This window comes from Protopterus annectens, chromosome 7.part0, assembly GCF_019279795.1.
Source record: "Protopterus annectens isolate FY-2018-M chromosome 7.part0, PAN1.0, whole genome shotgun sequence".
Lineage (NCBI taxonomy): Eukaryota > Metazoa > Chordata > Ceratodontiformes > Protopteridae > Protopterus > Protopterus annectens.
This window is the reverse complement of record NC_056739.1, coordinates 82,275,036-82,290,548: the sequence shown is the minus strand read 5'-3', so window position 1 is coordinate 82,290,548 and position 15,513 is coordinate 82,275,036. Positions and strand designations below refer to the sequence as shown.

At 42.4% G+C, this 15,513-nt stretch overlaps 1 protein-coding gene across 1 annotated transcript in view; it reads left to right on the top strand.

Moving 5' to 3' along the window:
* Window positions 1-15,513, top strand: part of PTPN7 (protein tyrosine phosphatase non-receptor type 7) — a 903,781-nt gene that overhangs the window by 335,268 nt on the left and 553,000 nt on the right. Inside the window, exon 3 of the mRNA XM_044076499.1 lies at window positions 14,817-15,000. Coding sequence (XP_043932434.1) covers window positions 14,817-15,000 — 184 coding nt within the window. The remainder of the gene's footprint in view (window positions 1-14,816; window positions 15,001-15,513) is intronic.

The window sequence follows — 15,513 nt, the reverse complement described above, 5'->3', positions numbered from 1 at the left end:
AGAACCAATCAGGGAAACTATCGAAGTTGAAGATGGAGTCCCTTCAGCTCCAACACCGATTCTGTCAGGATTCTAGAATACAAAGGTTCTGAAACCAAAGGACAGATCAGAGAAGGAAATATAAATATAAGGGAAGTAGAAGGGAGGCTCATGGATCCAAAGGAAGATGGAGACGGTATAACCCCCATCTGAATCTGAGCTCCGAGGAACTTCCTCATCATCCTATCCACTTTGGCTCGGAGAGACTCCTAGAGGACCTGATAGATGAGGTAGTGGACTGAGGCCTAAAGCGTTTCCTCTGAGTTGTTTGCATATGTGGGGAGTGGAGCTGAGAAGAAATCAGATCAATAATGAACTCCGGTGAATGAGTTGTGGGAGTCTTAAATATACAAGAAGTTGAATCTGAAAGTTTCAAATCCAATGCCTGTGTAGGAGATTTGCCTGAAATAACTATCAGATCCAAGGGCTTGGGATCCAAAGTTTTTCTCTTCAGATTCAAGGAAGTAAGATCCAAAGATCTTCAAATTTTTTGAGGAAGCTCCGAAGTCTTAGAAGTGAAGGAGTCTTTGGAGATCTAGGAAGGGACCTTTTTCTATACTCAAATGGAGCATTGGCATGTTTGCTGGGGGGTTGAGCTCCAGAAGAGGAAGAAGAAGAAGACAATAAGAATAATGTATTCCACCTATCTGCAATAGCTCTTGAATTAAAAGCAGCACAAATGGCACAATTTGTATCAAGGTGTGCTGCCCCTAAATACTTCCTGTGGGTATTAGAATTTGGGATTTTCTATCCAAAGTAGGTGCATTTCTTAAATCTTGTTAGTTCATCAGCCAAATTCTATAAGAAAGGAAGGTTAAATATAGATAAAAAGAAAAAGACTGAAAGAATTTTTTTTTTACAGCCAGGAAAAACTATCAACAATGGTACAGGCAGATACCCTAAAAAGGGGTAGGAAAGGAAGAGGAGTTAAAGAAGGAGGTACCAGCAATTGTACAGAACAAGTTTACCTCGCAAAGGTAGAAAAGAAAACTAATGGGTAGAAACTTCCAAAAAACTACATAGATAAAAAGAGGGACTATTTAGAAAGTTAAATATAAAACATTTTTACAGAAAAAACACAAAGCTTGAACCACTGAATAAAATGCTTCAGAAGAGGATCTTCATCCATGCGAGATGGCAACTAATGAAATCTAAGGTATTGCGGGCTGACTAGGGCATTATGAGAGAGGAGCTTCAGAGTTGGATCTGTAAGTCTGTGGAAAGTGGCTGAGTCAGGTCAGAGGTCAAATCCAGAACCCATATGTTGAGGAAGAATGAAAAGGACATCAGATCTTAACATTTATGTAGCTGTTACAAAATATCATTTTATGCATGGTGTGTGTGTGTGTGTGTGTGTGTGTGTGTGTGTGTGTGTGTGTGTGTGTGTGTGTGTGTGTGTGTGTGTGTGTGTGTGTGTGTGTGTGTGTGTGTGTGTGTGTGTGTGTGTGTGTGTGTGTCTACATATATCTCTACACACACACACAGATATATATATATATATATATATATATATATATATATTGGGTCTACTACAAGCACGTACAGTCCCAGGTGCTTGAAAGACACCAGTTTGCAGCCAGGGGTTCTTGTGGCTGACATGATGGGCCATATGCATTCAAATCTGACTGCAGGTTCAGGTGAGGTGTAGCAGCTATGCGATAACATTGTAGCTGTCGCTCCTCGCCCGAATCCAGTACACAGTTTGGGCAAGGTTAGAATGGCAGCTGCTGGTAGTGGAAGTGGAGGTTAGGGTTTCATACAATGATCTGGAGGGGATGTAGGTAAGGGAAGGGACAGGTTTAGATTTAGGGAGTGGGACAGGAAATTACAGTTAGGGAGCAATCGGAGACTTTAGGTTTATTTAGTTATTTTATTTAAATTTGTTTACTGAGGTAGAACACAGCTCAAACAATGCTCAATTACAGGATCAGACTGGAGGTTTAGGGAGCAGGAAGGGAGTTTTAAGTTTAGAGATCAGGAGTGAAGTTTTATGGTTAGGGAGTGATCTGGGACTTTAAGTTTAGGAAGCATGAAGGGATTGGGTGGGGAGTTTTAGGTCTTGGAATGTGAGGGGAATGTAGGATTAGGGATCAGGAATGGAGTTTTAGATTTAGGGAGTGATCAGGGACTTTAAGTTTGGGGGGAGTAGGTGTTTAGGTTTAGGAAACTATCACAGACTTTAGTGTTAAGAGAGGAGTGCTATGGTTATAGTTAGGATTCTGGTAGGTTCAGGCTAGTGGGAGTTAGGACACTTGCTTATAACAGCAAGTGGCAGCAAGCAGGTGTATTGTGAGCTAGTAGCATGTAAGCACTTGTAGTAAACCCACATGTACTTTAAATAATTTAAACACCTAATTATTGACATGGCTAATGTCGATACAAAACATAAAAAAAAAAAAAAACCACTGACACGTCATTACACATGCTTGGATCAAAATTAGACCATGCAACAAGTCACCATGCACCCTCACATCCCTGCTAATTTATATATACAGTAAACTCTCGCTAAACCAGCAACCATGGGGATTGGTAGATGCTAGATAACTGTAGTTTCTGGTTGCTTGAGAGTTACTATTAAAAATAGGCCTGACTAATACTGTACCCTATACTATCTGTTTGGTTTGACTTGTTCTTAGGTTAGGGAGAGAGGGAATTTATTCCTATCTTCCTTTTTAAAACTCTAAAGACGTAAGGTATGTTTCGGGGGGGGGGGGGGGGACAGAAAGTGCAATACATGAAAATTATAGTGTATTTCTTCAATTTTTTTTTTTTTTTTTGGTTGCTTGAGATTTCTGGTTGCTTGAGTTCCGGTTAACTGAGAGTTTATGGTACTAACTCAGAGACAGAAAAACCAAATGCTTTCAAGTTGAGTATGCTCGGCCAAATCATAAGCTCATAAAACACCAGAGGCCAGCATGTGCAGCTTATAAATACTTTTATTAAAGACTGGATGTCAATAAGGCATATAATGCCGCAAAATGTAACAAATCAAACCGGTTTTGGCTATGTAGCCTTCATCAGTGAAAAAGCATTAGACGTCCGGAAAATCTCATTACTATTTATAGATACCATCAACCAATAGTAATACGGTATGGTCCAACCCTAAGGCCGGTTTCTCTTAATAATGAAACGAGTGTCATCACCATCTGAATATTACAGTCAAAAAATAATAACATATATATTCTAACTATAAGAAAATGAACAGCATAAAAAAATGAACAACATAAAAAAGATCCCTGTGAATAATGTACTAACTTATACACTTGTTAAATGTACACATAAACAGCTATCTAAACAAACTGTTGTAAGAGACTGAAAACCAATTACCACTTATATAGACCAGTATAGTTTTGAATATTCAAAATTGCCATATGTTACTATGGCTAATACAATAAAATATAAAAAACAACTAGTCACAAAGGCAATAACTTGCCTGTATATGGCCCATTTCTTTACCAGATCTATGATTTAAAAACATTATCTAATCATAATGATATATACCATGAACATAATTTGAATATATCTGATCCAATGGTTATAAAACCAAATAAGAAGTTATGTACCTACCATAACGTTCCATGTTAGTTGTCTTCTTCTTGCCTTCTTTCTTGCTGGTTGGGTTCGGAGCCAATCCTCAGCTCCGACTAGGCCATCTACTAAAGCTCGAGAGCTATTTACTGGCTCGAGGCCTCCCCTTATCCCACAATGCTTGGCGCTAGATACCCAGATCTCGTTCGGCAGAGCTAACACCATAGAAAAAATTTTAAGGACACCTGTCCAAAATACAAGGTTTATCTATAGTACTAAAACAGAGGAGGATGTAACCCAGATAAGACTCAGCCAGAGGAAGAAGGCCTCAAAAAGGGACTCTTTTTGGTCTGTCCAGGCTAGGGGGATGGAGGGTGGGACGCAAGAAAGAAGGCGAGAAGAAGACTACTAACATGGAACGTTATGGTAGGTACATAACTTCTTAATGTTAAGTTGTCTATCTCCCCTTCATTCTTGCTGGTTGGGACAGTGTCCCTAGCACCTTAGTCCTGGCTGGCTCATCAGAACAGACTCTTGAGCACAGTGGAACCAAAATCAGCTCTACTCCTAGAGGCCATATCCAACTTATAATGTGAAATGAAGGTATGAGGAGTGGCCCATGTGGCTGCAGCACAAATAGATTCCATTGGTAGTCTAGCTTGAAAAGCTACCGAAGTAGCTAACGCTCTGGTGGAATGACCTTTAGGTTTAGTAGGGAGTTCTTTATGTCTCAGCTGATAAATCAAAGTAATAATAGAGGACAACCACCTGGATAAGGTTACTTTAGAAACTGGCAGGCCCTGTTTGCCCTCAGCATAGGACAGGAAGAGTTGGTCTGATTTTCTTGTTTGCTTAGTCCTGTCCAAATAAAAACGTAATTGCCTATGAATGTTCAATTGGTGTAACTTTTGTTCAGCTTTGTTCGAACAGTTAGGAAAAAAGACAGGTAGATCAATAGCCTGATTCAGGTTTGTTTCAGAAGGTATCTTGGGCAGAAAAGAAGGATTAGTCCTGAGTGAAACTCTATCCTTGTGAAACACAAGGTAAGGAGGATGAATACAGAGGACTTGAAGTTCCGAAACTCTCCTACCTGAGGTGATGGCTACTAAAAAGAGAGTCTTCCAGGAAAGTACTTTTAGGGAACAGGAAGCCACAGGTTCAAAAGGAGGGAGAATCAAGGAAGCTAATATCAAGTTTAAATCCCATGGAGGCGGGGGATCTCTGACCGGGGGCCTAAGCAAAATAGTCCCTTTAAGAAAGGCCTTGCAAAGTTTGTGGGACATGATGCTGGTTTCTGACAGGCCAGCGTGGAAATTTGCAATAGCAGCTAATTGGGCCCTAATGGTGGCAGACGAGGAACCAGCTTGAAAAAGTTCTGCTAAAATCTAGAACGTGATGGACAGGGGCTGTAAAGGGGTCTATATTCCTAGCCTCTGCACAGAAAGAGAAACATTTCCACTTACTAGCATAAGTGTTCATGGTGGTAGATTTGTGCGAAGAAAGGAAGATTTCACACACCGGCTGAGAAATATGTGGAAGCCTGGCTAAGGTTGGAAGTGGAGCAACCAAGATGTGAGGTTGAGAGACTGAAGAGATTGGTGCAGCCCGCCCGACTGATGGACCAAGAGGTCTGGCACTGGGTCCAGATTCCAAGGCTGCTCCAGCAGATGACGATGCAGGAATGGGAACCAAATTTGTCGAGGCCAGTAAGGGGCAATGAGGATCATCCTGGATTCCAATGCGGTTGCCTTCTGAATTAGTTTGGGAATTAGGGGAAAAGGGGGAAATGATACAGAAGACCCCGGGACCAATTGTGAACTAGAGCATCTCTGGGGGAGTGGCCGGGAAGGGGGAAGAGAGTGAAGAAATCATCGCACTTGCTGTTGAGAGGAGTTGCAAAAAGGTCGCAGCAAGGTTGACCCCATCTCTGGAAAATTTTGTCCGCTACTGACTGATTGAGAGACCACTCGAGAGGCATAAGAATAGCTCTGCTTAGCCTGTCCGCTATGACGTTGGACTTCCCGGGGATGTGCATTGTTATCAGAAACCGTTGAGAGGAGATCGCTCACTGCCAGAGTCTGAGTGCTTCTCGACATAAGGGATAGGACTTGGTTCCGCCCTGCTTGTTGATGTACCACACTACAGACATATTGTCTGTTTGAATTGCAATAGTCCCGGTGGGTAGAGAGTCCTGAAGAGCTTGCAACGCTAAAAGCACTGCTCTCATCTCCAAGATGTTTATGTGCAGGTGGTACTCTAGAGGTTGCCAAGTGCCCTGGACAGTCCTGCCCTGAAAAATGCCCCCCACCCACCCAATCAGGGAGGCATCCGTGGTCACTGTGGCAACAGAAGGAGGAAGAACAAACGGTCTGCCCTGGAGTACTAGAGGGGAGACCATCCACCAAGCCAGGTGGTCTTTGCATGATTGAGTGATTATTATGTTGTGAGACATCGGAAGTCATTGAAAAGACCATTGGGTAAAGAGCATCCACTGAAGAATCCGCATGTGAAAATGAGCCAGGGGAACTAGTATGATTACTGCTGCCATGAGACCCAAGGTTTTTAGTACAAATCTGGCCTGAATCCTCTTGCACTGTAGTAAGACCTGCACATGTTGGCGAATGTCTGACACTCTGTCTAGAGGAAGTTTTGCAGACAGCTCTTTTGTATTTAATCTTGCGCCTATAAAGGTTATAGACTGACAAGGCGACAATGCAGACTTTTCGAAATTTATTGAGATACCGAGCTCGGAGCAAGTTTGGATGGTATAATCCCTGGCTCGCAGTAGCTGATGCCTGGTGAAAGCAGTAAGGAGCCCGTCGTCTAGATATGGAAACACCTGGAATCCTAGCCGTCTCAGGTGAGCCGTAACCACTACCATGCATTTGGTGAACACCCTGGGGGTTGTGGTGAGACCAAAGGGCAGGGCTCTGAAATGATAGTGACTGGCTCCCAGCCGGAAGCGGAGAAACCTTCTGGAGCGCCTGTCCATTTTGATATGGTAGTACACATCCTGAAGCACATCCAACTATGGAGCACATCCAACTGTCCTGACCCAAAAAGGGTAGAATGGACTGAAGCATGACCACCCGGAGCTTCGTTCTTTGAACAGATTTGTTTAACCTGCTGAGATCCAAAATGGGTCTCCAGTCCCATCTTTTTTGGTACCAAAAAATACTTGGAGTAAATTCCGGATCTTTGCTGGTCTGCTGGGACTGGCTGGATGGCCCTTTTTTCTAGCAGTTTTGAAATTTCTGGCACTGCTTGTTCCCTTAGACCGGGTGGAACATCTGGAATGGACTTGGTTGTTTGTACAGGGGTGTGGACAAAGGGGATTTTGTAACCCTCGGATATGATGGACCATACCCATTTGTCTTGTGTGAGGAGTTCCCAGGCTTCTGGGTACAGTGACAATCTTCCCCCGGCTGCCTCCGAAGGTGGACAGACGGGCAGCCCCTCAGGGGTGCTGAAAGGGTTTGTCAGAGAAAGATTCTCTGCTACCCTGATTTTGCGGCCCCCCTCTGCCCCTCGGGCGGCATCTATTATTGTTCACTCCCCTGCCCCTGGAGGGAAACTCGTCACGTGTGTCAGGCATGACTCCCTGGGGTTTCCGAAACCACATTTTCCCACTCTTCTGACCTTTAGGGTATGGTCTAGAGGGAGTAGAAAAACAGACTCCCACGGCAGAGAGAGTCTTGCCTTCCTGCTCACACCTGGTAAGGGTATCCTTCACCTGTGGTCCAAACAGAGCCGAACCATTGAAGGGGGTATTGGTGAAGGATCCCTTAAAGGGGTCAGCAAAGTTACATAACCGCATCCAGGCATGTCTTCTCAAAGCCACGCCTGTACCTGCGGCCCTACTCGCCCTATCAGCTGCATAAGAAATGAGCTGCATGGAGGAGTTGACGATAGAGTTAAGGGTCGCCAGCTGGGAGTTAATCGTATCCTGAGCCCCTGCAGCTGATGGATCCTGAAGGGTATCATCCAGTTCCTTGAGAAGATCCCTTTGAAGGCAGGTGAAATGGCACAGATAATTCAGCAACCACATGGAAAAGGTCACTGAGGAAAACATCCGCTTCCCGTACCTGTCCATTGTCCTAGACTCTTTATTAGGTGGATGGACAGGCACCGAAGGGTCAGCCAACTCCTTCTTAGTGGCTGCTACCACCACCATGGCATCAACAGGGACACCTTTTGTCAAAAATTGTTTGTTGGGTGGGGCTGTAATGAACTTAGTTGGCCTGCGGGGAGTTGGTTCCACTGTGTCCGGGGCTGACCACGCCCTTTGAGCCACTACTTCCATGAGCGGGTCAAAGGGTGGAGACACCCAGGAGGTGGAAGGGCGAGAACCAAACGCGTCCAGGTATACCAACTTGTCATCGGAAGGGTTAAGGGCAGTCCAATTCCCCTTCTGCTTAAGGATCTCTAGAATGTCTGAAAAAGAGACATCCTCAGAGGGGGATCTTGGGGACCCTTCCAAATCCTCCAAGTCGGTATCAGACGTGACTGACTTGGGGGAGTCGACATGTTTCCTCTTACATATTCTCTTCCGAGGGGGCTCCTCTGAATGATCAGGGGAGGCCTCGGAAGAGGAAGATACGCCCAATGGGGTGACCTGGAGCATCTGTTCTCCACGCTTGGGGTCAGGAGGGTGGACAGAGACTGATGCAGGCACCATGGGGGGAGGAGCCGAAGGGGCCGATCGAGGAGCCAACTCAGGAGTCAGCATGCTCCTCATGACCTTGAAGGCGCCCCCATTAGGCAGAGCAGAGGGTCCCCGCTCCAAAGAGACGTGAACCCCTCCTGGCACTGAGAGGGATGGCTCTGAGGCCAATGTCGGGGCCGAGCTCACCTGCACTGAAGCCCCAAGAGGGAGAACGGGGTCGGACAAGGGTCCGATGCCACTCGCCCCCCCAGAGCCGACGAGGGAGTCCCAGCGCCGAGATCCCTCCAAGGAAGGAACCAATGAAGAGATCGGAGTCGACGAAGGAGCCGAAAGATGTGGTATCGGCTCCGATGTTTCCAAGATTCGAGCCCCAACCAGCTCCGGCTCTGAACACAAAAGGGGACTTGGAGGAGGAACTGCTGAAGACACCGGGACAGCCATAGTCTGTTGAGAAGGGCTGGTTGACATTTTGGCCAGGGCCTGCGATTTAAGGTGTCTACTGACCACCATCTCCAAGTCATGATCGTATAACCTGGAGGACCGAGAGGAGTGGGACCTATGGCTTTGTTCCGACTGAAGCAACGGTGACCTCGGAGCTGAATGAACCAATTCTAGGGAAGGGGACATAGAACGTTTTCGGCCCAATGATAGTTCCGACACTAAAGTCGTAGCTGACTGAGGTCTAGGGATGTCGGAGCCGAAGAGGAGGCAGATGCTCCGCCCAGCGACGGCTCCGAACTGGGAGCTGACGGCTTGGCGGGCTTTGAAGATTTCCCGACTGAGGCTTCACCGGGGATCCCCCTGGCTTAAGTAAGCCTCTCAAAATAAGCTTGTTCCTACGCTCCTGTAGGACTCTCGGGCTGAAGGCATGACAGACCGAGCAGGAGTCCTGAAGGTGTAGGGAACCCAAGCAATAAACACAAGAAGAGTGACAGTCTGTCAGAGACATCTTCTGACAGCATGAGTCACACTTCTTGAAGCCTGAAACTTTAGTATCCTTGGATATACTGGCCCGGGGATACTAAAGAGAGAAAAATTAAACTAGTGCGTAAACAAGGCACACAGAAACACTCACCCACCCACACTAGTTAAGCTAACAATAATAACCACAAAAAACTATCACACACACTTAATAACAACTATCCTTAATAAAAATATACAAATACTACAAGGCTAAACACTACTCCTATAGGTACAACAAGGGTGGGGTTAGCCACTAATAGAGAGAAACAAGGGGGGGAAGGGTAGAAACTCTCTCTAACAGAAAACGAGTTTCCCTAGTGGGGCAAACTAGGGGATACACAGTCTAAATACACTACAAGGGAAAGACAATCTATATATAAGAAAAATACAAGGTAAATATTAGCTAGTAATACAAAAACAAGGATTAATACGACCTGAGCCAGTAAAAGCGCAACCTCGTAGCTGAAGCGGCAAACGAGATCTGGGTATCTAGCGCCAAGCATTGTGGGATAAGGGGAGGCCTCGAGCGAGTAAATAGCTCTCGAGCTTTAGTAGATGGCTGAGTCGGAGCTGAGGATCAGCTCCGAACCCAACCAGCAAGAATGAAAGCGAGATAGAAAACTTAACATCGAATATTATGTCTCATGAACATGAAAAACATTATCAAGTTCATGTCTATTTCAATGTTAACACATATGCTATGTTCAAACCATCATATCTTATGTATCAGATAATTTTGAGTTTATAAGTGATCATTCAACCCAGGGGGAAATAAGGCACCAAGATGAATAATCCAATATTTGTCTTTGTGGTTCAAGATACTGTGCCACCCTTGTTGGTTACTTCTGCCTCCCATTATTTTGTCTATGATTATAAACATAAACTTGGCATTATGATGTTTAAGTGTGTGTCTGTACAAAGCATTGGTTTCCTTTTTATTTTTTATGTCACTTTTATGTTCACCCATCCTAATTCTGAGTGATCGTGATGTTTGTCCGACATAAAATGCTGAGCATTGACACTTTGCCAAATAAATAATCCAGGTACTGCTGCAGTTACCAAAAACTCTAATATCATAGACCCTGCTTGTATTGGTACTAGTAAACTGTTTCAATTTACTAACTTGATTACAAGATGCACAATGACCACATGGAAATGTTCCCACAAGTTCATCCCCAGATATTGTCAACTGTTTGTGAATAGCACCTCCATTTTCCTTGTGTTTATAGTGTGAAAACATGGCTCTTAAATTCTTGCCCTGTCTATATGAAAATTGGCATTTCGGGCCCAGGATATTTCTTAAATGATCATTTGCTAGTAATATATTCCATTTAGAATCAAGAATGTTTCTAATCACATTGTGATTCCTACCAAATGTGGTGACAAACCTTAATGAAGACTCTACACCTAATGGTTGACGTTTCTTATATTCCAATAATTTGCTTCTGTCTTGGTTGTCAGACCACATGCTAGCTGATATTATATCTGATTGGTGATAACCTCTATCTAGAAATCTGTTTTGTAGATCCTGTTTCGCTATCCCAAGGTCTGTCTGGCATGAACAAATACGTTTAATTCTCAAAAATTGAGACTTTGATATGTTGCGGATGGTGTGGCGTTGATGCATACTAGATGCATGTAATAAGGTGTTATATTGTGGTATTTCCTGTATGTTTTAGTACTCAAAGCATGGTCATTATTCCTATACACCGTAACATCCACATAATCAATAGTATTGAGATCATTTGTAATAGTAAATACTATACCCCAAATGTTACTATTCAAATATTCCACAAATTCTTGCAAGTACGCAGAATCCGCACGCCACACCATCCAACAGTCATCGAGGTATCTACGCTAGATATCCATTTCAACCATGTATATGTTATGCAGTGGGTTGTATATCATGCATTCTTCAAGGTACGCCATAAATAGATCTGCATATATGGGGGCAAAAGATGCCCCCATGGCAGTACCCTGAATTTGCCAATAACACTCCCCTTGAAAGTAGAAAACATTCTTGTTGAGCACATGTTCAGCCATACAAACAAGCAAAGTGTTGAGTCCTGGTGGGTATAAATTGGAATGTTCTAACCAGTAATGTACTGCCTGTAATCCTGCCCAATGGGGTATGCTCATATGTAAGGACTTAACATCTAGTGTACACATCAACCAGTGTGGTTCCAGTTGTGTATCATGTATAATTTGCAGGAACTGTGTAGTATCCTGTAACCTAGCCCTAACCTTTGTTAATAGTGGCTTAAGATGTTGCGTCAGGAACATGGATAGTGGTTCTGTAAGAGAGCCTATGCCTGATACTATTGGTCTTCCAGGTGGCTTTGAAATGGATTTATGAATTTTGGGAAGCAGATACAGAATTTGTTTTTGAGGGTCCATCACAGTTAGATGTTGAACTGTATTGGCAGTAATGATACCCTCTTCCTCCGCCAGATTTAAAAAGGTATCTATTTCTTTTTTGAAGTTGGGAGTAGGATCAATAGACATGTGCATATAACATAGATTCATAGATGCATAGATTATTACTAGGCTAATTGCCCTTGCAAGCCATTTTAAGCATAGCCAATTATCCCATGTCAGACTCAAACCCTGCACCTTGTGTTTGTAAGGCAAACACCTTAACCATTAGGCCATCCTCCCATTTGGCATTTGATAATTGTTCCAAACCTTCTTGTACATAGTAGTTCATGTTTAAAACCACAACCGCCCCTCCTTTATCTGCTGGTAGTATAGCTATGTTCCGATTGTTCCTCAATTCCTCTAGGGCCATTTTCTCCAATACAGAGATATTTTCACCCATAATTTGTGATTCAAAATTTGGAAAATGCAAATCCCTTAATACAGATTGTTGAAAAATCGAAACGTGTTTATTCATGGGGGGGGTTGGAATTTTGATTTACGGAATTTAAAATCAGTAGATCTTTGAGAGCTTTGTGCTGTTTCATCTGGAAAAAATATCTTTTAAGATTTCGACAGAAATTAATGACATCAGACACAATGTTATACTCATTACAGAAAAAGCTTGGTACAAAACCAAGACCTTTATTAAGCAATTTTTCTTGTTCGGTTGTTAAAATAACATCTAACAAATTTAACACATTATGATATTCCTGATCAGTTATCTTAGTAACATTTCTATCAATCCCTCCACAGAATCTATTCTGCTTCCCATGTTTATGCCTGCGGCCACCCCGCTGCCTTTTTCCACTTCTAAAGGGAGTGCTGAGTTGGACCTTTTTCGCATTGGTGACTCCTGGGGCTGAGCACCTTCACTGTCTGTGTAGGAGGATTCATCCCCCCGATGTGCTTGTCAGGAACCTGTCATTATTTTTAAGAATGGACCTAGGTCTCTTTCTGGTTTTGCCCCTTGCTGTTCCCTGACTTGTATCCATAAATCGAACAGATCTATGCGTTTCAAAAGGACGCCCCCTTTGGTAATCTGCGATGTCCCAGTTAAACCTTTTAATTTTTCTATCTTTTATTTGTTTCTCGAAGTTTGCCAAATCCTTGGACAGCTTATTAATTAAACCTTCATATATCGTGAGTGATTCATATTTTTTACATTCTTCGCAAACAGATTTGACTTCCGATAGGTTTATATCTATCATTCTTTCATAATAAGAAGAAAGAATATTGACAAACATCATAGAAGCTTGTTGTAATGCCTTATTCCATTCAGTGGTTAGTCTGTCTTCAGATCTACCAACCAATGGCTGTAGACGTATTCTAAGACCCCTAGGGGCCATATCCTTTTTAATATATGCACGGAAATGTTTAAGATGCCAAATATTGGCTCTGAGGTTTTTAAGCCCCTTACTTAGATTTTGAAATGCCAGTTCACATCCTTCTGATGGATTATTAGTTAGATTATTTGGATCATTGCCTGAGATGTGGTCTATGCCAAAGACCCCTATGTCAGGGAATCATTGCTCAAAGATCTGACGACAGAATATGCCAACTTAGCAGATAAAAAGAAACCATGTGCTAACCTACACCAGTGTGTTCCGGCATGAGTCTTCATCAGTCTAAGCAGCCAATTTCTTGTAAGACGGTACAGATTTTTTTTTTAATTCAGACTGGAAGAATCAAGGGAAAATGGAAGATAACCCTAAAGAAATATATTACTACAATCTGAAACTGGGGAAATATAAGTATTACAGAACAAAGTGCATGATAGCTTTAAAAGATACTAAATTATTACATGTGTTCTTTGGTTCTGGCTGCTGTGTCTGCAGCAGTGTAAAGTGTGTGACAGCTTTTAAAGCTGGTAATTATCCTACACTTTCCTAATTTGAAATACAGCAGTGTACCTAAAACTCCCCATTTATTAAACAAAATTATAAGGTCACTGATCATAACTGTTATTATGCTCTTAAAATGAATTCAAGAAATTCACATTGAGAGTAGAGCAAAGCAAAGCTCAAAATGCAAATTTCATAAATCCATTTCTCAAACAAATTAGCAAGTTAACTCAGTCATAATCCTCAGTGGTATGACTGTAATGACTACACCTTGAAGATCCACGTCTATGGTAAATTACTCACTACTACACATTTTGAATTTCTTTTGATATGTCCCTTGGCTATGACCTCATAACTAAAATGAATCTTAGGAGTTTCTATTCACTTTAGGCCAAGGATATACACTGACTAGTGTATGTACAACAGTAACTTAAGACGGTACATATAACTACATCGGTTATTGTATGCAGAAGACTGTGCCAATGAGGTAAGAGGGATAAAGCACTTGCTGTGGCCGAGATGACCAGGGTTTGATTACTGGCATGGTTACTTGATAAAGTGAAGGGAGTGAGGGTAAGTGTGCCCATACTTGTCTCTCAGACAAATCACTGCAAGATCTCTGCTGGTCTTTGGGTACTTGTGAGGTGGTGTTGTACTACAGGGGGCAGGGCTTATGGCTGAGGTATACAAGGAGGCATGGCCAATATGCTGCAAGGGGAAGTGAGAAAGATGGGGTAATGAATTAGTAAAAAACACTTCAGATAGCAGTGTAATGCTACAACATGTTCCTCAATGAGTTAGGATTATCTCAAGGAAGGCTAAGACAGGTCCAGCAGACCTGGCGGATACAGACAGGACCTGGAGGCTTCTGATTGTCAGCTGTGTTTAAAAACTAAAAAAAAAAACTCTATGCATAAGAAAATTATAAACTTGTACTGTATTGTACTGTACAATTAGAAATGTTCATCCCGGGCCTCCTATGAAAATGGGCCATGTCCAGAGGACATTTCTAGTTAATAAACAGAATATAAGTAAAGAAATAAACAGTTCATATATTATAGTACGAAAACGATTCTGAATTCTTAAAGCCAGAGTAACTCATTAAAAGGCACAGAGGCAGAAGGATATCTCCTCTATCCCCAGCACCTGCTTTCATCCACCACCAAATTTAATTTTTCGGGCTTCATTTTCTCACAGTCATAAATAATCTTTGCTTCAAACATGGGGTAAAACTGATTGGAACAAGCCATGTTCCCTTTATCAAGAAATGCCCAAAGGAATAATGGCTGCCTAAATGCATATATTTACTGCTTGACTATCTTCTTATATACCTGTAATTCTGTTTTTTTTTTTTTTTACAGACGAGGTTCAAATGTGGCACTTACCCTCGATGTCAGCTCTCTAGGCAATGTAGAACCTATCAAAAATATTTTCACTCCCAGAGAGATCACACTTCATGTTCTGAGGACCACTGGACGATGCTTATCCAAAGAAGAGCTTGTGGAAGAAGTAAAGAGCGGACACTCCTTAGCAGATGAGTATTCTGTAAGCATAGCCTTTTTTAAACTCAATAACTGCATGCTTTAAGTTTGATCAATAAACTGACAGCCAAACATCATCAATTGTATATAGAATAAAAGTGGTGAACCAACCACTTAGGACCGTTCAATAAATTGTTCCTATAACCACAGCTATTTGAACTAACAATGGTAAGTCACCAAACTGTTAAACAGAACCATCCAAAAGCCGCATGCAGAGCTGCAACACTTGTGCTGGCATAAAAAGATGTCACTTCGTCACTTTTGTAAAAAAGCAGTCTTTTAATGAAGAACAAAAACGGGAACAGAAAAAGAAATAAGCGCTTTCACGCGGTGCAACCGCGCTTCTTCAGATTTCATTAATACAAAGTAAGAATCCAACATTTATACCGCACTTTTATAGTTATTAAAATGTTTATCTTTAATACTTGTATTGTTTTTAGTATGCTGCTTGAGATCAAGTCAGGCATTATATTGATAAGCCGTTCCCCCTTTCTATTTTGATATAGCCATGATTGTT